The sequence below is a fragment of the Aricia agestis genome, chromosome 14 (assembly GCF_905147365.1).
Source record: "Aricia agestis chromosome 14, ilAriAges1.1, whole genome shotgun sequence".
NCBI classification, from domain to species: Eukaryota; Metazoa; Arthropoda; class Insecta; order Lepidoptera; family Lycaenidae; genus Aricia; species Aricia agestis.
The window spans coordinates 220,297-243,638 of NC_056419.1; the positions used below are offsets into that span (position 1 = coordinate 220,297).

The window sequence follows — 23,342 nt, forward strand, 5'->3', positions numbered from 1 at the left end:
AGTGTAAATGGGTGCGCTCGCCTCGTCTCGCCTGTCTCGGACCCTCTCGGTCCGGTGTCGGTATTTTGCGCCCGAGACAAAGGGTCTCGCGAGGACAGCGAGCGCATTACTGTACACTCTCGCGTTTTTCACTTCTAGTCGCGCCGCTAGACAGTGCAAAACAAAAAAATAACAATAATAAACGTTATTATTAGTCATTATCTGTGAGAAATAAAATTAAATATGATTATAGATCTTTGGATTACAATGATATCTTTCGATGCATAGAGAAAAATAATGGTCCATCTTCTCTGAGTTCATAACTGCAATTGAACTAAGCGAGAATGTACATGATCGCACTCGGGTAAGAGGCTCTCGCACGAGACTCTCGCCCGGGAGCTCTCGGCGAGAGTGTACAGCCGACATAAACAAAATAATATAAAGTCGTTTTTCTAGATTATTGTCAAGTCAAAGGTCTAGTAAAAGTCTAAAAAAGTAGTCAGTAAAGTCAACGAGTCAAGTCAGTTGTTTAAGTAAAGTGGTAGAGCCTTTACTAAAACTTTCGATGGCGTTTTGGAGGGAAAACAAAATGGCACGTTTCTTGAAGTTGTATCACTCGCCCACACTTGTGCACGACATCGAATATATTTTAATGATTAATATTTTACCAACATTACACATTAAAAAACCGAAATAACTCAATTTTAGGAAAATAATACAAAAACACAACATCACAATTTCGTAAAACAATGACCAGAGTTAAGAGGCCCTATTAAATATTTAAGTATTTTATCTGAATTTATATTAAGTAATAATTTAAGTTTATAAAATATGTAATTAATGATGTTTCGTATTTTATTATAATTAAAAGTATATTTTATTTGTATACCAAAATTTTCCTGATCCTATCCAAAATTCCGTCCCTGCTATCCCTACCTTTAGCGCGTTATAAGTTTCCCAACCTATAACACTCGACACCAGCGTTGCCAGAATGTTACTTTTGTAACATTTTACGTTACTTTTGACCCTTGCATGTTACATTCATATGACATGACTACAGATGTTACTTTTGGTAATTGAAAAAAAAAAGATGTTTGAAACCAAAAATGCGAAAACGAAACACACTTAGTTTTATTGAGTTTTGTTGTTACAGCTGACAATGCTTTGAATGAACGTGGCGAAAAAAGCAACTAACGCTGCCATCATACAAAAACAAATTTTTGACAGTTCTCATTATACGGAATCCAAAAAATCACTTCATCTCTATATCTCTATATGTATAGTATGTTTTCGTGCATACTGGATACCCCTCCCCCCCGGCATTTAAAATATTATATAAGTAATACGAAATGTTACTTTTCCCCTCAAAATGTTACTTTTCGCATGACAATAAGTAACTTTCGAACATACAGCTCTGGCAACACTGCTCGACACTGGCAATAGTTTTATGCTAGTCGCCATAAAAAAAAGAAGAAGATATGTAATCACTGATGTTTCGTATTTTATTATTTTTATTATAATTAAAAGTATATTTTATTTGTATACCAAAATTTTCCTGATCCTATCCAAAATTTCGTCCCTGCTATCCCTTCCTTTACCGCGTCGTAAGTTTCCCAACCTTTAACACTTGACACTGGCAATAGTTTTATGCTAGTCGCCATAAAAAAAAAAAAAAAAGAAGAAGAAGAATTACTTGGATAAACACTATTTTTATGCCATAATATTTTCTAAGTAACTTTCTCTCGGAACAATAACTAAAGCAAACTTTCTAATGTGATGAAAATATAGTACCAGAAAATAAAATATGAACAGAAGCATGGATGAAACAGATATATTAAAGGTTATAATACCGTCGTGTCTAGAGGTATTAAGAAGTTTGTAAAATATTGTACCTTTTACTCGTATTTTGCGTATGCACTGTGTTTAATCACTATTAAAAGTACTAAAAGAAAAGTGAAGGTAAGGGTTCGGAAACCTACGACAAGTTTGATGGGGAGCGGAGGTGAGGGGGGAGCGGGGAGGAGGGGTAAACACCCCCCCGTACCAAATCCACACTGAGAAACCCAGTTTTGGAGCTTTGAAATTTTCGGAATTCTGAGGCGTGTTTTGTGACGGTCGACGACGGTTGCCGGCAGCTGCCGCAGCACAGTCACAGTTCTAAATTAACCTACTTTTGGACTTTCTGGATTATGTTTGTTTTTGTTTTGGCGGGGGGCTGCGCCCTCCGAGCCCCCCTTTTATTTGATAACGGTCGCCGGCTGCTGCCGCATCATACTCGCTGCGCTCGCTCGGCTCCCTCTGTGTTGTGGTCTAAGTTCTAACCTTACCTACTTTTGGACTAGAAAGTCACACAAAACACAATCCGGAAGGATTGTGTTTGTTAAACAAACTTTGTTTTTGTTTTGGCGGGGGGCTCGCCCTGTAGGTAAGTTACACATAAACACCAGAAAACAGATGACCTTATGAACAAGATAACGAAAATTTCAAATGTAAATTTCTCCTAAATGGTGGGTGGGCGGGTTTCTGGGGGTAGAAGTGGCACAAGGAGGTTTTTCTGACCCAAAACATCCTTCCTCAACCCATGTGAGCACCAAAAAATTGGGGTAGGTTTGTGAACCTTAGCCAAAATGAAATATCACTTGTAATAATTATTAAACCTCTGTGTGCAAAGTAGGTTAAGCGTTTAGTATTATACTATTCTTATTATTATGTTTCCACCAGCTCTCCACTGACCAACCTGGACCTTGACGCAGCCATCCGTCATTTTTCATCTCCTCCTTCCTTTGACAGCGCAACAAAGGGCAATACACTTCAGTCTTTATCCAATACACCTGTCCACGATGTCCCTATGTTCACCTTCAATGACGTTACTATAGACGATACAAAGCGTGCGATTAAATCTATTGATTCTGATGCCGCAGGTTGTGATAGCATTGGACGAAAAATGATTATTCCAATCCTCGACTCTTTAATTTTTCCGATAACCTGTATCTTTAATACCTCCATCCGTACTTGCACCTTCCCTTCTATGTGGAAGGATGCAGATGTTATTCTTATCCCAAAAAAGTCTAACCCTTCCGTTTTTACGGACTTCCGTCCTATATCCATCCTTCCCTTCCTGTCCAAAGTTTTCGAGCGTTTAATTTACAATCAACTTAACCGTTTCCTATGTACTAACAATCTCCTTAATCCCTATCAATCCGGTTTTCGTTCAGGTCATAGCACAACCACGGCCTTGCTAAATATATCAGAGGACATACGCAATAATATGGATAAACGTCTCTTAACCATCCTAACCCTTCTTGATTTCACAAATGCTTTTGGAACAGTTGATGTTGACATATTACTTGCCGCTTTGAAAATACTAAACGTTTCTCCGTGTGTTATAAAATGGTTCGACAGCTATCTAAGGGGCCGCAGACAGCGTATTCGCAGCGATGACAGCTTTTCTTCTTGGATTGACCTATTCGCTGGTGTACCACAGGGAGGTGTACTCTCTCCTTTATTATTCGCCATATTTATTAATTCGATCAGTTGCCGCTTAACATCATCCTATCATCTTTATGCTGACGACCTCCAGGTATACACGCACTCTCTCATCGAGGATCTGAAGGAGGCTGTTGATCGCGTCAATAAAGACCTCCACTACTTAGCCAGCTGGTGCAAATCATTTGGTATAAGTGTTAACCCCAGCAAGAGCCAAGCTATTATTATTGGCAGTCCAAAGCTTCGCTCCCGAATAATTTGGCAGGAACTTCCCATACTGAGCTTCGATGGCTCCCCGATTCCTTTTGTGGATAGCGTTAAAAATTTAGGAGTCACATTTGACGTTAACTTATCATGGAAGCCTCACATTGATGCTCTTAGCTGTAAAGTTTTTCGGGCTAATGCATCTCTCCGTATACTTGGTAACTTTCTGCCAATCTCTACGAAGATTGCTCTGGCGCACACAATACTGTTACCTATATTGGACTATGCTGATGTTTGTTTTATCGATTTAACAGAAGAGCTACTAGATAGACTGGAAAGACTTCAAAACGTTTGCATTAGATTTATTTTTGGATTACGGAAATATGACCATGTTTCGGAATTCCGCAGAAAGCTTTGCTGGCTTCCTATTCGATCCCGACGTGACACTCACACTCTTTCACTCCTTTATAATATCCTGTTTGACCCTTCCACACCTTTATACTTAAAAAAACGCTTTAATTTCCTACGTGACACCCACCAACTATCGTTACGCTCTTCTAACAATCTGACCCTTGAAATCCCCTCCCATTCCTCTTCCCTATTTTCCAAATCCTTTACTGTTCGTGCTGCAGTACTTTGGAACTCACTGCCACTGGAAATTCGTCGCGCTGATACGATTAATATTTTTAAAAATAAGTTAAGACACCATTTCTTAAATAAGACATAAATTTGTTGCTACTTTTATTATTATTATTGTTTTTCAAGTTAATTGTTAATTAAGTAAACTTTTCTCTGTTTATTAGTTTTGTACACCTACACGATATTTGCAATCTCTTTTAGACAATCCGATAAGCAAAAGGTTGACTGGAAGAGATTGCTTGTTAGCAATAAGTTCGCCTTTTGTGCATCATCAGTATATGCTGTCATATGTAAAATGATTTTATTTTGTATTTTTTTGGTGTGCAATAAAGTGTTATTGTATTGTATTGTATTGTATTGTATGTTTATTTATTTTCAGGATCTTCCGATTGTAAATGGCACTCAAATCATTGAAGAAGGTCCGAGAGTGAGTATTATAAGAGAGTTTCTGATTAACATACATACCTCCTTAAAACATAATATTTATATCATGTTATAAATATAATATGGTATTGTGCAATTTAATAAGAGCATTATTTTGATATTATAACTAAATATTTCATTCTAGGTTTGTCCGCTGTGTGGATGTGAAGTGAAGTTCTTTTTTTTAAATTTTCAAGAACAGCTTTTAATGTGTGAGAATGTGGAGTGTCAATACCCATTTGGATATGAAGACTTGCAGTTTAAGAGGTTCGAAGATGTCGACGCGTCAGATATGGTATCTATAAGAACGAGAGCCAGTCGGGTCACTCTCATGTCACCAACGGGGTCTATGGTATCCACCCACGCCTGGTCCGAAATTGATAAAATGAACAGAATGTATGATGAAGACAGTCAGAGTGAAAGATCGTTATGCAATGAAAAGAAGCAGAAGGAAGCTACACAAAATAAATTAGACAAGGCCAGTATAAATGAAATCAAAAAGAATGTAGAGAGTATAAAAGGTCTAAATGAGGAGCTGAAGCAGCTATCTGAATCTAGTCATGTAATTAAAAACGAGAAATGGATTAAGAAGTTACTGGACTTACAGAGTATGACTAAGGAACATCTTCTGAAGCCGCAAGAGATGGAACAAATAGAGGAAGAAATAAAGCAACCGGAAGTCAAAATTGCCATTCAGCAAGGTGACGCTCAGACCATCTCCACTATACAGATTAACTTGGCCTAACATTTATTAACCAAAGGAAAATGATTAAAGTGGTCCAAATTTCCACCACTTATGAGATCTATATTGACTTATTGTCCATTAAATATACTTCGAGTAACTTTCATTATGAAACAAAGTAAAAATAAGCTGTCAGTAAAAAGTTATGACCATATGAAAAATAATTTTTGAGTGAAAATATTGATATTGATCTATTTCAGTGAAAACCTAATAGGAAATGCCAAGCGACATCACATAACATAGATTGAGTAGTTAAAAAGTGTAATGGATCATATAAATAAATTTTATGTAATAAAATGGTAGAAAACTTTCATTCTGTCATAACTTTTTACTAACAGGATATTTTTTGGTTGCGGTCCAGTAATAATGATTCCATATTTAGCAGACCATTACGTAAGTGTTATTGGTTGTGGACGTTTGCTCTAAACTCAATACATTTTTATTACATCTACAATATTTTTCATACAAAATGATAAAAAACATGACTTTTCATTCAGCCATAACTTTTCACTGACAGGGTATTTTCGATTGCGGTCTGGTTATAATGACTCAGTATTTAGTGGACATTTTTACTATATAGGTCTCGTTAGTGGTGGAAATTTGGATCAGACTCCATACATTTAAAAACATACTCTTTTGTATTATGTTTGAAGTGAATCAGCACAGTGGCTACCAGGTTGTGCTAGCTAAGATTTAAATGTTTGAAAGCAGTTCAATATAATTAGTATTACTTTTTAGCAGAACTCAATGGTGAATTCTGACATTTTATTGTAAAGCTACTTCAAGAATAGACTGGATCTGGTAGACTAGTAACTATTATTTTCTTAGTTCAAAAGTGAGAATGTTACAATAGGGACATTAACTTATTTTGTGTGCGTACTACGTATAGACTTTTATTAGTGGTATAAGCTTAGGATATTGAAGCTTTGAAAATAGAAGTCATTGATTCACATTAAAGTGACTTCTAATTATTATTTATGTTATTTAGTATAAACTTTTCTGTTTTCTGTTAATTCTTGATGGTAATTTAGAGGGAAATGTTATGTGATTATATTTTCTTACATATATTTGGATTTTTATTAAAATCATCTATACTTACTTAATAATAATATAATATTTAATAGTCTAATTAAAGTTTCGCTTCTTGGTGGTGCCAGTTCTATTTAATTTAATTAACATACTTTCAAAACTTCCTCTAAGGTTGGGTTGCACCAGAGGCGTGGTTAAAGTTAAAGTTATGGTTATAGTCGAATATGGCGTCCTTTAGCTTTAACTTTAACTGGAGAAATTCACAGATGTCTGTTGCATTTATTTGAGGGTATAAAGAATTGAATTATCCGTAAAAATCGACAGAAAAAATATAACACTGTAAAACATAGTAAATTTTCAGATATACGTATTAGCGGAGGTTAAATATTGGATGTCATATTTAACTTTAACCAATGATTTAACATTTTGCACTGTAGTTATAGTTAAAGTTGTTGGTGCAACCCATGCAACCCAACCTAAATGTTATTGCTTTAAAAAAAAAACAGGCGCTATGGAATATGATGCGCAATTTTATACAAAAAATGTTAGTGAGTATTTAAAAGAACGTATCGTGGTCTCCGTGGTCCAGTGGTTTAAAGCGTGGCTCTTGACTCGAAGGTCGTGGGTTTGATGTTTCGCGCCTGAATTGGCGGCCGCGCAACACGTACTTTTGTTTTCTCCCATTATAAAAATAATTTTGAATAGCTACAATTAATGGACTTTTGTTTTGTATTAAATTACAAATTTATATAATCTCTTATTTAATTACAGTGCTAGATTTACATGAGCAATAGTGTTTATAACTTTTTAAGTGAAAGTGAAAAAGGACGCCTACCGAAAACAACGCGCAACGCGCCATTTGTGTGTGAAAATATTTTTGCAAAATTTGATGCACTTACTTCTTGTTTATTAACAAAACCGCAATAATTACAACAGTATGAGACGTCTGTGAGTATGAGTGCATAAATACCTGATGACACCGACTTCAATTTTCTAACAGTTTTTTCACAATTTATAACCTCTAAAATACTCACTCAATTCCTACTTAATTCAATTCAAAATGGAAAGTCTGCAAAAGACCATAGATGATCTGGCCAAAGTCTTCAAATCTAGTATGGAGGGTTTCCAAAACTTGAACCTCAAATACTTATCGTTTTGATAAATCCTTTCTTCGAAGACCGCTTGGCGTGGACAGGAGATGGGGACTACACGACAGAGGAAAGGAACAAGTGACGGAGATAGAGGATAGACTTCAGAAGACGGGATTTAATGTAGGCCATCTATCTCTCTTTAACCTACCTCTTATTCTCAGATTCATAACCTACAATTAAACCAGAACAAAATAACGCTTCAAGTTGTTTAATGACTTACTCACAATGTAATTTCTTTATGGGCGTTGGCCCACCGGCCACCACACATTCCCACCACTGTATCTCCTGTGTCACCAGTATCGACAGCGGTATCCAATCACGAAAACCCTTTGATAGGATCTCAGGGAGCCCGAGGGACATGCTCAAACTGGCCGCCGCTGCTTCAAGTCACCGTTTTTAGGGTTCCGTACCCAAAGGTTAAAACCGGGACCCTATTACTACGACTTCGTTGTCTGTCCGTCTGTCTGTCTCCAGGCTATATCTCAAGAACCGTTATAGCTAGAGTTCTGATTTTTTACAGATTGTATATATCTATTGCCACTATAACAACAAATACTGAAAATAAAATAAATATTTAAGTATCCCATACAACAAACATGACTTTTTTGGCCTTTTTTGCTCGATATCAATAATGACAACAGGCAGGCAGTTGAAATTTTCACAGGATCCTTAATTATATGTGTAATTTAGTAATTAATAATACAATTAGAATATAATTAAAATGTAAGGGGGCTCCCATACAAAAACAAAACTTTTGGCCTATTTTTTCTTATAACGGTACGGAACCCTTCGTATAATATTGGGTTCCGGGCACTGATGGGGCTGCCGCGATTCTGCAGCACGTGGCTGTTCGCGGGCGCCGGAGTGGATATCCGGCTTTGCATCATTAATGCAAAGTCGTGCGCGAGTCCGACTCGCACTTGACCGATTTTATTGTAAACATGGTATCGGATTCGGGCAATCTATACAACAAAAAAATAATTTTGAAAATCTGACCGCAAACATCAAAGTAAACATTAACTCCTCCTTTTTTTAAAGTCGGTTAAAAAAAAGTATCTAAGATGTTGACCAGGGAAGTAAGGAATCATCATGCCAAATTTCATAGAAATCGGTCCAGCGGATTCATAGATTAGCCTGTACAAACAGATAAACAGACAAACAGACAGAGAAACAAAAATTAAAAAAACAGTTAAAATTTGTATGTGCCTGAAGTTCCGAACGTTCAAGTGAACGAATTAGCTACAAAACAAAAACAACTTATCTTGTGTATCAAAATATAATATGCATCATAGTGAGATAAGGGTACACTTTTAGAGGGTGCAAATGTTATTTCTAACTCAAAAAATAGTCACCCCTAAAACCCACCCTTATAATTCCAAGTCGGTTTTCTTCCACCCCACAGTGATTGAAAATTCTAAAAAAATTCATGCTAGTATATTTATAGATCCTACATACGATGGTAATATTTTCAACTTGCGGACTCACCCCTAAAACTTACCCTTAAAATTCAAAGTCGATTTTCTCCCACACCACAGTGATTGAAAATTCTAAAAAAATTCATGCTAGTATACTTATAGATCCTACATACGATGGTAATATTTTCAACTTGCGGACTCACCCCTAAAACTTACCCTTAAAATTCAAAGTCGATTTTCTACCATACCACAGTGATTGAAAATTCTAAAAAAATTCATGCTAGTATACTTATAGATCCTACATACGATGGTAATATTTTCAACTTGCGGACTCACCCCTAAAACTTACCCTTAAAATTCAAAGTCGATTTTCTACCATACCACAGTGATTGAAAATTCTAAAAAAATTCATGCTAGTATACTTATAGATCCTACATACGATGGTAATATTTTCAACTTGCGGACTCACCCCTAAAAATTACCTTTAAAATTCAAAGTCGATTTTCTCCCACACCACAGTGATTGAAAATTCTAAAAAAAATCATGCTAGTATATTTTAAGATCCTACATACGATGGTAATATTTTCAACTTGCGGACTCACCCCTAAAACTTACCCTTAAAATTCAAAGTCGCTTTTCTCCCACACCACAGTGATTGAAAATTCTAAAAAAATTCATGCTAGTATACTTATAGATCCTACATACGATGGTAATATTTTCAACTTGCGGACTCACCCCTAAAACTTACCCTTAAAATTCAAAGTCGATTTTCTACCATACCACAGTGATTGAAAATTCTAAAAAAATTCATGCTAGTATACTTATAGATCCTACATACGATGGTAATATTTTCAACTTGCGGACTCACCCCTAAAACTTACCCTTAAAATTCAAAGTCGATTTTCTACCATACCACAGTGATTGAAAATTCTAAAAAAATTCATGCTAGTATACTTATAGATCCTACATACGATGGTAATATTTTCAACTTGCGGACTCACCCCTAAAAATTACCCTTAAAATTTAAAGTCGATTTTCTCCCACACCACAGTGATTGAAAATTCTAAAAAAATTCATGCTAGTATATTTTAAGATCCTACATACGATGGTAATATTTTCAACTTGCGGACTAACCCCTAAAACTTACCCTTAAAATTCAAAGTCGATTTTCTCCCACACCACAGTGATTGAAAATTCTAAAAAAATTCATGCTAGTATACTTATAGATCCTACATACGATGGTAATATTTTCAACTTGCGGACTCACCCCTAAAACTTACCCTTAAAATTCAAAGTCGATTTTCTACCATACCACAGTGATTGAAAATTCTAAAAAAATTCATGCTAGTATACTTATAGATCCTAAGTAAGGGTAAGTATTTTTAATACCAAAATTGGGTATTAATTTTTTTAGTTTATGGTAGACTTTTACATGGAACTGCCCTGTTATCTATTATTGACAAATATTTTTAACTATAAGGCATCTATTATTTAAACTTATATTATTACTTCCAATGAAATAAAATACGAAAAAGATGACTGATAAATGTATACTTACCGAATGACACAGAGATCCATTAGCAATCGATGAAAACGACACACCGTCGATGTTTTCTATATCTTTAATTAGTGTAGGTATTACTTCTGCGAGAAAAACTTTTTTTGCTGTGGGTTATTTTAAATAAATTAAACCAAGTAAAAAACCACAATGTCTCGAAATATCTCAAAGCGTTACGTCACAGATGGTCGAGCTTGAATGTAGTCGTGGAAAGTTCCATAAATTTTGAATTTTAAGGGTAAGTTTTAGGGGTGAGTCCGCAAGTTGAAAATATTATCATGGTATGTAGAATCTATAAGTCTACTAGCATGAATTTTTTTAGAATTTTCAATTACTGTGTTGTGGGAGAAAATCGACTTTGAATTTTGAGGGTGGGTTTTAGGGGTGAGTCCGCAAGTTGAAAATATTACCATCGTATGTAGGATCTATAAGTATACTAGCATGAATTTTTTTAGAATTTTCAATCACTGTGGTATGGTAGAAAATCGACTTTGAATTTTAAGGGTAAGTTTTAGGGGTGAGTCCGCAAGTTGAAAATATTACCATCGTATGTAGGATCTATAAGTATACTAGCATGAATTTTTTTAGAATTTTCAATCACTGTGGTATGGTAGAAAATCGACTTTGAATTTTAAGGGTAAGTTTTAGGGGTGAGTCCGCAAGTTGAAAATATTACCATCGTATGTAGGATCTATAAGTATACTAGCATGAATTTTTTTAGAATTTTCAATCACTGTGGTATGGTAGAAAATCGACTTTGAATTTTAAGGGTAAGTTTTAGGGGTGAGTCCGCAAGTTGAAAATATTACCGTCGTATTAAGGATCTTAAAATATACTAGCATGAATTTTTTTAGAATTTTCAATCACTGTGGTGTGGGAGAAAATCGACTTTGAATTTTAAGGGTAATTTTTAGGGGTGAGTCCGCAAGTTGAAAATATTACCATCGTATGTAGGATCTATAAGTATACTAGCATGAATTTTTTTAGAATTTTCAATCACTGTGGTATGGTAGAAAATCGACTTTGAATTTTAAGGGTAAGTTTTAGGGGTGAGTCCGCAAGTTGAAAATATTACCATCGTATGTAGGATCTATAAGTATACTAGCATGAATTTTTTTAGAATTTTCAATCACTGTGGTATGGTAGAAAATCGACTTTGAATTTTAAGGGTAAGTTTTAGGGGTGAGTCCGCAAGTTGAAAATATTACCATCGTATGTAGGATCTATAAGTATACTAGCATGAATTTTTTTAGAATTTTCAATCACTGTGGTATGGTAGAAAATCGACTTTGAATTTTAAGGGTAAGTTTTAGGGGTGAGTCCGCAAGTTGAAAATATTACCATCGTATGTAGGATCTATAAGTATACTAGCATGAAATTTTTTAGAATTTTCAATCACTGTGGTGTGGGAGAAAATCGACTTTGAATTTTAAGGGTAAGTTTTAGGGGTGCCTCCGCAAGTTGAAAATATTACCATCGTATGTAGGATCTATAAGTATACTAGCATGAATTTTTTTAGAATTTTCAATCACTGTGGTGTGGGAGAAAATCGACTTTGAATTTTAAGGGTAAGTTTTAGGGGTGATTCCGCAAGTTGAAAATATTACCATCGTATGTAGGATCTATAAATATACTAGCATGATTTTTTTTAGAATTTTCAATCACTGTGGGGTGGAAGCAAAGCGACTTGGAATTATAAGGGTGGGTTTTAGGGGTGACTATTTTTTGAGTTAGAAATAACATTTGCACCCTCTAAAAGTGTACCCTTATCTCACTATGATGCATATTATATTTTGATACACAAGATAAGTTGTTTTTGTTGTGTAGCTAATTCGTTCACTTGAACGTTCGGAACTTCAGGCACATAAATTTGTTCTATTACTCTTCTGAAATCCCCCTGACTCGTTTTTTCAAGTTTATTTTCAATATACCAAAATTTTACCTCTACTATTTTATTATATGTAAAGTTAAAAGATATATAGAAAATAATATGTATTTAACTATTTACTTTTACAGTATAGTGTACAATATGGGTGGTCCAAAAGAGATCATCATATTTTGGTATCGCATAACAATATCAAAACATTTCGTGCATCATATTTGGTACAAAGGTAAACATAAGAAACGTGATGCAATGAGTTTATGCATCTAAATATTATGTCATGTAAGCGCAGTCCATATTTATGTTTGAATATGATTCCAGTAATTTATTTCCAGTACTTTGTTGCAAAATTTACAATCATCATAATTAGCATGCATTCTGGGCATCAATTGCATGCATTCTGGGCATGCATTATGATTATACTACATTTTCTGATTACGAATATGTATTTTTTTTAATTTTTTATTCTTTATTTTTTTATAATTAAAACCCTTTAAACATGATAATAAACCACATAGAATCATTTATGTCCTGAAACCTGCACAATAAGACGGATTCCTACACTTACCGTAAAGCATAAAATAAAAATATGAACAAAGTAAGTACATTGTACATATATAATTTAACGAATGTTAGGAAAGACTTTACCACTTGATGTCTTCCAAAACGACCGCTGATCGTTCTTACGTCTATGACGACTTAAGACATCCAAAAAAGCTAGCCAGGGACAGTCAGACAATCTTAATTTTTTTAATGAAGAAAGTCTGACTATTCCTGACTCTTGGCTGTCTTGGATCCTGTGTCTGTGATGTGGTCTGCGATGACTGATCTGATGCTGGTTTGAGACTGGAGGCTGCAGGTGAGCGGACAGAGATGATCACCGCGATATGATGGTCGTCCGACTCAGATTCTACAAGTTGTCCAAAATAAAACCCAACCAATATGCCTTTATGCCCCAAAGGTGCACCGAAGACGCCTTCTATAGGTTTATAGTGAACCACATCAGAAAGAAGAGATACAAGGAGAAAATTTCTGTTGTGGTATCGCTGGACACAGGGGGCCTTCGACAATGCCTGGTGGTCAGCTGTAAAGGTTCGGTTAGCTGAAGTTACTGTGCCTGGGTAACCCGAGGCGGGTGAAAGAGTGTGAAAGTGAGATGTACAGAAGTGGAAGTGTGCAGTAGGCAGCAATGTATTTACCCGAATAATCATGCAATAGTCGTTTATCGTCAAATCGTTTGATATATTTTTTCGCAATAGCCTATTGCCCAGTTTTTGGTGTAAAATACAATTTTAAGTAGGTTTTGTAAGGGAATAAACACATAATTTTTTATATCTTTGTAAATATCCACATAAAAATTCTGAAAAAAATTCACATGATGTATTTTGACTTCTAGATGCCAAAAATCGCATAACACGAAAAACCCCACAATAGGTAGCACTACAGAAATAAATCAATATGGAACGGCGACGCGCGTGCGTTGCAAAAGAATCGCTCGTGTCAATTTTTGCTTTGATTTTAGTTCAAACAAATAACTTAACCGTGGCAAGAAATACCTCCTTTTGACCGATACACTTTCATGCTTCTGTTTTTACAATTAGACATTGCACAATGAGGCTCTTTTGCACAACCGCTCCGGTGTAATTAAGTCGAGACGTGCGCGCTGACTGAATGAACGTTCAACGAATCTTGCACGACAGAGCAAGATTGAAACACGCGTACTCCACCCGTTTAGCCGTTCTATCTTGATTTATCTTTGTGGGTAGCACATTTTCTGATTATTCGGTAGGGGAACGCAGACGCAGGCGCAGTCGCTTGGTGGCGTAGGTTTGAACAAAGCAAGTTATGGAAACAGCTAACTACCTTGATTAAACTACAATATTATGTAACGCTAGCTGTTGCCCGCGACTTCGTCCGCGTTGACTTTATAATTGTTCACGTACATGGATTGAGTCGTTTACGCAGAAATCGGAAAAGCGTATTGTGTGGGAACCGCACATTTTTCCGGGACATAAAGCATTCCTCGTCCCAGATTCAAATTAGTACATATCTGGAAATCTCCATGCCAAATTTCATCAAAATATATTAAATAGTTTAGGCCAGAGTCATAAAAGTTTATTGTGCGGGAACCGTATATTTTTCGGGATAAAAAGTATTCCTTGTCCTTTCCCGAGACTCAAAGTATCTCCATACCAAATTCCATCAAAATAGATTGAATAGTTTACGCGCAAATCATAAAAGTATATTGTGCAGTAACCGTACATTTTTCCGGGACAAAATGTATCCTATGCTCTTTTTCGGGACTCAAAGTATCTTTATACCAAATTTCAGCAAAATGGGTCCAGCCGTTTACGCGTGATGTCGTGACCACGCGAAATATAACGTTCCGCGCTTCCCCGCGTAAATTGGATATTTCACAGACATATTAGTCCACAAAAAATAGCCTATGATCCTTCACGTGGTCTACTTCTTATCTGTGCCAAATAACAGAAAAATTGCTACAGTAGTTCGTGAGATAAGTCCTTTCAAATAATTTCCCCCGTTTTTTTCCACATTTTCCTATATATATAGCCTGCCTCAATAAATGGGCTATCTAACACTGAAAGAAATTTTCAAATCGGACCAGTAGTTCTTGAGATTAGCGCGTTCAAATAAGCCCTTTCAAATAATTTCCCCCATTTTTTTCACATTTTCCTCTATTTCTTCGCTTCCATTAGTCTTAGCATGATAAAATATAATCTAAAGCCTTTTTTGATAAATGGGCTATCTAACACTGAAAGAATTTTTCAGATCGGACTAGTAGTTCCTGCAATTAGCGCGTTCAAATAAGCCATTTCAAATAATTTCTCCCGTTTTTTCTACATTTTCCTCTATTTCTTCGCTCCTATTAGTTTTAGCGCAATAAAATATAGCCCATTGCCTTCCTCAATAAATAGGCTATCTAAAACTGAAAAATTTTTCAAATCGGACCAGTAGTTCCTGAGATTAGCGCGTTCAAATAAGCCCTTTCAAATAATTTCCCCCCGTTTTTTCAACACTTTCCTCTATTTCTTCGCTCCTATTAGTATTAGCGTAATAAAATATAGCCTTCCTCGGTAAATGGGCTATCTAACACTGAAAGAATTTTTCAAATCGGACCAGTAGTTCCTGAGATTAGCGCGTTCAAACAAACAAACAAACTAACAAACTCTTCCGCTTTATAATATTAGTATAGATGTAGCAATTGCTAATTGCTATATACATATTATTATTATACTTACCTATAAAATATGAATAATAAAATTAAAAACTATTTTATATTATGTTTTTCTAGGCTTTAAAATAATAATGATATGTACTTAGTACACTTACTAATTTTTATTAGTATCACTACCCAAACACTTCTTTGTAACTATAATAGGGCTAATATATTTTAGCTTTTCTGTAGGTAGACGCGGGAGAGGCATGCTTCGGCACGAATGGGCCGGCTCGACCGGAGAAATACCACGTTCTCACAGAAAACCGGCGTGAAACAGCGCTTGCGCTGTGTTTCTCCGAGTGAGTGAGTTTACCGGAGGCCCAATCCCCTACCCTATTCCCTTCCCTACCCTCCCCTATTTCCTTCCCTTCCCATCCCTACCCTCCCCTATTACCCTATTCCCTCTTAAAAGGCCGGCAACGCACCTGCAGCTCTTCTAGTGCTGCGAGTGTCCATGGGATTTTACAAAAAAAAGCCAAAAAAAGGTAGGCTGTACCTACCTACCTACTTACCTTATACATGGTGAAAGAAATAATAATTTACGTTACCTCTATGAATTATGTTAGCCTAGTGTAGGCACTGCCTACACGATCGCCTACAAGTTACAACGCAATAAGTATAATGTATGAATTCTCAGCTATTAAATTTCAATGATACCTTTTGAGTCATTGACGTATAGTGAAGGGATGTTGCACTTGGATATAAGGAGACATTGTCGAAGTTTTCTTGTGGTCTCAAAAATCCTTAGATACGGCAGAATTACGTACCTAGCCTGGTTTCGATGAAACCGGCTACCGTCACCGAAACCGGCGTGGGAGTAATTATTATATTATGGTCGGTAGGGCTTGGTAAGTGCATTGTCATGGCACAAGTCTTCTATAATTAGAGAAATAACACTGCAGTGCCCCCACGCTGGCTGCAATCTTTGTAGGGATTACAATATATAGCTGTATGTATATTTAAATGACTTATACGTCTAGTACATTATCTACACTTACTACGAAAGTATAGTCATAACTCCTGCTACTTCAAACAACCAAGAAAAATAAAATAAGCTATTTAATTTTTTTAAATAAACTATTTCATGTTATTAGTTTCAATTAACTATTTTAGAATTTTATTTTTTCTTGGTTTTTTGCTTAAATTCTCTGATCGTGCGATGAAGTGCGACATCCCCGGTTAGCACATCAACGGCAAGCCCTAGGAGTAACCTAGGATATGAATCGTGCTAAGCCGGTGGCGAGGAAAGCGGTGGAGCGGGAAGCTGGCCGGAAGCCGCACCGGAAGGTTCTAGCCTGGCCGCTAGTGGCTGGTTGTGGCTACAGGCTCGGGTGTAGAGGAATGAACTTGACTTTCGCCGAGCGCCGGCTTGTTACGGCGAATGTGAGGGGTTTAGTGCGTTCGCTTTATGTTCGAGTTGTTATTGCAAGTGTCTGCAAATATCTTATATCTTTAAACTAGCAATTCTTGTATAAATATATATAATTGGAATCACGGAATCGGCTCCAACGATTTTCATGAAATTTAGTATTAAGGGGGTTTCGGGGGCGATAAATCGATCTAGCTAGGAATCATTTTTAGAAAATGTCATTTTTTTCGTGTTTCATCGAATACCGAGCGAAGCTCGGTCAAATAATAATAATAATAATAACACAGACACGACCAGGTAGCAGCTATCATACACCAGACACTCGCACACAAACACAATCTCATCACAGACAAAATCCCATACTATAAATACACACCTTAAATCATACTTGACTCACCTGACTTCAAACTATGCTGGGACCGGACAATAATGACCGACAAAACCATACACCACAACCGACCTGACATAACTTTACATGACAAAATAAATAGGACCGTTTATCTCATTGACATAGCCATACCAAATTCACATACAAACAAACAAACAAATTAACTAAGTATACTGACCTAACAATCGAATTGAAATCGCAATGGAAAGGAAACGTTGTTAAGACCATTCCTATCGTCATCTCTAGTACTGGCATAATACTTAAAACTATTCACACTAGCCTTAAAACACTCGAAATTAGCCCCCCCCACTTTCATAACCCTGCAAAAGGCAGTTAAACTAAATACTTGCCGAATCGTTCGTAAATTTTTATCTATATCATAACTTCAAAACTTACCTGAGGTTGCTTGGCCACAAGCCACAAGCACCTTAGTAGAAAATCCCATAAAGGAGAATCTAAAAGAAATAAAAAACATACTAATAATAATAATAATAATAATTATATCTATGGACGCTTCACACCACGTCAGTCTGGCCCCGTGCTAAGGACTTGTGTTACAGGTACCAGACAACGGAAATATATTTAATACTTTTATACTATACTATACATATATTTAAGATTTTTATTATATCACACACATATTTAATATACATCCAGACCCGGGAACATTGAAAACTTTTTGTTCCGTCGGCGGGATTCGAACCCGCGACCCCCGGCTTGAGCTACCAACGGGCTCACCACTGAGCCACAGAGGTCGTCAATATAGCTAGTACTAATTAATGACGCTGCCTTACCTATTTACCAAAAAAACCGGCCAAGTGCGAGTCGGACTCGCGCACCGAGGGTTCCGTACAAACCTGCAAGGTTTACAAAGTTCGTTCATTACGACAATCGAGTCATAACTATGGTATTTTTATTGCAAAATGAAATTCATAACATTACAATGGGGAAAGATGGAGGAGCATAAATTTAAGACAAAGATCTCTTTATCGTTTAAGTAATCCTTTATTTTAGAATTTTTCCTTTATGTGTGCTATAAAACGTTGCTTCATGCCAAATTTCAAGATTCTAGGTCGACTGGAAGTACCCTTTAGGTTTTGATTCCCTTGCGAGTACTTGCGAGTTTCAAAATATGCAGCTTAAATTGCTGTTTCTTTTGATTGCGTTGACATAGAAGTTTGATTTTGTTACAGCTTAAAGGTATTATAGACCTGAGTATTTGGTATGAATTTCAATTTAATACCTCTACGTGTTTATGAGGAAATGGGTAGTAAGTTTAAAATTATTAAAAAAAAAATATTATGTGATTTAACTAAAAATTTATGGTTTTCGTAATTTTTCCTTTATCTATGCTATAAGACGTTGCTTCGTACCAAATTTCAAGATTCTGAGTTCACGGGAAGCACCCTGTAGGTTTTGATTCCCTTGCAAGTGTCGAAAATTTGCGGCATAAACGGCTGTATCTTTTGATTGCGTTGGCTTAGAAGTTTGATTTTTTCACAGCTTCAAGGGACAGTAGACCTGAGTAATTGATATAAATTTCAGCTTCATACCTCCACGCGTTCCTGAGAAAAAGGGTCTTGACAGACGGACGGACGGACAGACGGACAACAAAGTGATCCTATAAGGGTTCCGTTTTTTCCTTTTGAGGTACGGAACCCTAAAAATGATATTGACTTTATTCTTGTTAATTTACGTGCAAAGTCTTAAAAAATTAGTTAATGTAAGCCGAAAATCGAAATACATATTATATATAAACTCTAAAAAAGTATTTTTCTTAATACATTCATCCATTTGTGTTTTACTCGTAGTAAAACACAAAAGAATAAAAGGATCGATCGTCGGACGTCGGGCTGAATGCTTTAGACTAAACTTTAGATGCTCTAAAAAAATCTTTTGCAAGCTTCATCATCTGATGCTATGATAATTCACAGTACAACAGAAAATGATATAGTAGAACTGTAAACAATTAATGTGGCTTTAGGTTTAAGCCTACAGTTTAACTTATAGCAATAAGCAGCGGGACAGCAATCAGCATATTATTCTCTTAAAAATTAAGAATATTTTTAAAGATATATAAAATACACCTAAAGTATGAATGAATGCCGATTGGAATTTTTATCTCATAGCTTAATAGTTCGTATAAATACAGTACTTAATTATTTTATTTGTAAGCTTGAAATTCGGCGTAGCAAGCCGGCACGCGGTGGTGTCGGGCAGGGAGCCGCTATAACACCCGGCTTTGGGCGCACCGCTCACTGGGCGGCCGGACACGCGGACGGACGGACGGGATGCACTGACCACACAGTCCACACACGCATTAAAGGTACGTACCGAAAAAGGTGTGAACCAAAAAAAGTAAAACACTTTAGTAATTTAACTAAAAGCTTATAAACTGCCGCACTTAGAGACATGATGCTCACTTTAAAGTTTAATTTATTGAAGAGTTTAGCAAATAATGGATAAGTATTCATCTCTGAGTGCGGCAATAAGTAGCAGTTTTTAGTTATTTGTGTTAACTTCTCTTATTTCTTAATGTCAGTGCGTATTATGAAATCAAAAATTAAAATTAAAATAATATTGTAGGTATAAATTATTAACTCTCGGACATTAGGTCTCTAGGCTTGGACATTCGATTAAGCTTTCAATCTCAAAAATTTGAATAAAATCGGTTTACTAATTACTAGTTTAGTTCTTAGTTACGTTTTTATGCAAATAGTCTACGATCTGAAAGTCAAACTTTTAACCAATTTGAAAATGACGCCTCCGGATTCCGTAGCTCTCGACTGAGGTGAAGGGTTTGTACTCCAGCGTCGGGGCAACATTACACAAATGAGACATAAAATTTGTCAGGATGTTTGTCATTACACCTCTTTGATAATTTCAGATGCTGTTACTCACGATCTTGGCGGTGCTGATGCTGTCGGCTTCCGGGGACTCTCAGACTAAGGGCTCAGGTGTGTTTCGCTCTTCTCTCGCACATCTCTATTCTCTACTAAAACTCGCCTTCGCCTTTATGCTAAACTAGTTTTCCAGCAACAAAAGTTACTACCTAATCATGGGCTTTGTGAGCCCTGGGGTTGGTAAAGCTAAAACAAATTATTAGCCAAAACAAATTATTAGCAGTTTTGAACATATTTTGGAAGCTCGATTGGTTCATGATTAAAAGCTAAAACCTTACATAAGTATTTTGTAGGTTACATAAAAAGTACTTACCTACGTTTCAACTATAATAATTTATTATGTATTAAATTTACTTAATAGCAGTTAGCACGGATTTCCTTCCGCCTTTCTCCGCGGTAAGGATTGTGATCTGTTATCTGTGATCTGAGGAAACTGACCGGATCTAGATCTATCTAGTATCTAAATAAGATCTCGCACCGCGAAGCTAGCTGATCATAGAGCTTAGCCACGCTAGATGGCCATTAGGTTTATAGGTTTCAAATCAAAATGAAAGGAAATAAGGCGTTACTTCAGAATGCTCAAAAGCAATACAAAATGAAATGTCAGATTACTGTTTAAACTTTAAATTATTTCGATTTCCCGTTGCATCGTTTCTTTTTGGTGTACCTATAGTGACTAGTATTTATTTTTTAATAGATATTTTATTGAGGATATCGCAATAAATAGTACAACCCGACTTGTAGTTCTCTCAAATTAATTTCTCTTGAATTAATAACAAAAGCCGTTATGAATTAAATTACTTCAGGTACATATATACGTAACAGCCATAAACGGTAGCCACGCGTGAGATAATGATGATGAATGATTATTATAACATAACTAGATGTTCCGCGCGGCGTCGCCCGCACAATTTAGGAATTTCACAGAAACCGTACATTTTTCCGCAAAACAATAAGTAGCCTATTTCCATTCACGTGACCTTTTTTTAGGTGTGCCAAAAAACATAAAAATTGCTCCAGTGGTTCTTAAGATAATAAGCAATTTCATATAATTTTCCCCGTTTTTTCCACATTTTCTTCTGTTTGTTCGCTCCAATTGATCTTAGATTAATAATATAATAAAGCCTATAGCCTTCCTCGATAAATGGGCAATCTAACACTGAAATATTCTTTCCAATTGGACTAGTAGTTCCTGACATTAGCGCGTTCAAACAAACAAACAAACTCTTCAGCTTTATAATATTAGTATAGATAATGTTGTAATATTGTCACAACTCACAAGTTACAAGTGTAACAAAAACTTAAACAAATATGTTCAGTGAGCGAGACGGTTTTCTCTCAAATAATATAATTTTATGAGCACTTTCTCTGATACTTGATGCCGAGTCATTATGTTACAAGTCACAACTCAAGTAATGCAGAAATCATTGTTTACAATTGAAAAGCTGAGCTCGGTCATCGGTGATTGATAAATAATTGCGTAAGTGACAATAAATGCCCGGTAATGGTTATTTAAGTTTTGTATGATATACACAAGGAATGAATAGTTTTCTACAGGTGTTATTGGAAGAACGGATTGGGATTTGGGAAACATATAGGAATCATTAAATCGAACTATCTAAATCAAACCTAATAATATAGGTTTTTTTTATTTTATTTATTTAATTTGGGGCCGTCTATGGGCTCTGCGCCCATATCCTTTTTTTGCTATCTTTGTATTGTTTTTCGCACCAAGGATAATTGAAAAATAATATAGGTTCCAACCTAATAATATTATGTTATTTTGTAACCTATAACTTGTTTTAAGTTGTAACTCATATTTTTTAAATTAAAACAATCATTTAAGTACTTATATTATAATTTATAGCCTTTTGATAGCCAACTAATTGATAATATTCGACTTTGCCTAGGTTAAGAGTGTTAAATGGAATGTGTTGATTTTTTTATAAGTTAGATCCTCCCTTAATGTTTAATTTTCTAAATTTCAGGTATTGCACAATTTTGGGCGGACGACTACAAAGTTTTCGATCAGATCTATGGTCGGACGTCGGACAAGCATCTGTACGGGGTGACGCTTCCCCCCACCGTCACCTACAACCTCCCCATATCCCCCCTGACCCCCAAACTTGCAGCATCAGAGAAGCTGGAGAGGTATCTCCCCGGCCTCCACGACCTGAGTGACCTGGGAGAGGACAGGTACGCGAAACTCTTCTCCAAATCCCTCTACGACGACAAGAAGAAGGGCTCGGCTCTCCAGTTCATCAGCTTCTCCGACTTCAAGCCGATCAGTGCCGACAGCGACCCTGAAACTTACAAGTATCTGAAGGCTCTAGAACACGACAACGAGTACAAAATAGATTTGAAACATTTCAACGACGATAAGTCTATCGATCTTAACTATTTGAATTTAAGAGATAAGCTGCACAGCTACAAATCTCATAAGCTCAGAGACGACGATTCCGAAGAAAGAGATGCATACAGAAGTATACAGGACATAATAGACGCTCACGAGGCCAACGAGGGCAAGCAGGAGGAGGAGGATGAGGTGAAAGAGAAAAGAAAGAAACCTTCCGCGTCCAAGAACATGAGTAAAGTGAGGTCGCTAAACGGTAATGGACTCAAACGCCCCTGCTCCAATGGGAGATGTAGGAAAAGATACGCACCGATCGTCAGCAGGCCTTACATCAGGAAAATTCATTACACGACATATTAATTCATTAACTTAAGGTATGTTAAGAGAACACCAAATGGATATTATAATGTTTGTTTTCTATAATTTAAACTCCTCAATTTATGGAGTACATTCCAATTTTTTTTGTATTGTGACTGAAGTATAGCATGCAAAATCACACTGAGTAGCGTGCACGATCATTCTATTCTATTTATTTATAAATTTATTGCTCAACTTATTCTTAAAATACCTATTTATTGCTAAT

General features: G+C 36.1%; 2 protein-coding genes across 2 annotated transcripts; both read left to right on the forward strand.

Annotated features, from left to right (window-relative positions):
- Positions 1-1,741: 1,741 nt before the first annotated feature.
- On the forward strand, positions 1,742-6,497 carry LOC121733811. The gene is made up of 4 exons (XM_042124181.1): positions 1,742-1,843; positions 4,688-4,735; positions 4,877-5,496; positions 6,112-6,497. Exons 1-3 carry the CDS (start codon positions 1,784-1,786, stop codon positions 5,474-5,476), a joined length of 708 nt encoding a protein of 235 aa, XP_041980115.1. The 5' UTR covers positions 1,742-1,783; the 3' UTR covers positions 5,477-5,496; positions 6,112-6,497.
- A 13,276-nt stretch (positions 6,498-19,773) lies between these two features.
- LOC121733757 lies at positions 19,774-23,149 on the forward strand. The gene is made up of 3 exons (XM_042124104.1): positions 19,774-19,829; positions 20,391-20,460; positions 22,395-23,149. Exons 2-3 carry the CDS (start codon positions 20,391-20,393, stop codon positions 23,117-23,119), a joined length of 795 nt encoding a protein of 264 aa, XP_041980038.1. The 5' UTR covers positions 19,774-19,829; the 3' UTR covers positions 23,120-23,149.
- Positions 23,150-23,342: the final 193 nt, after the last annotated feature.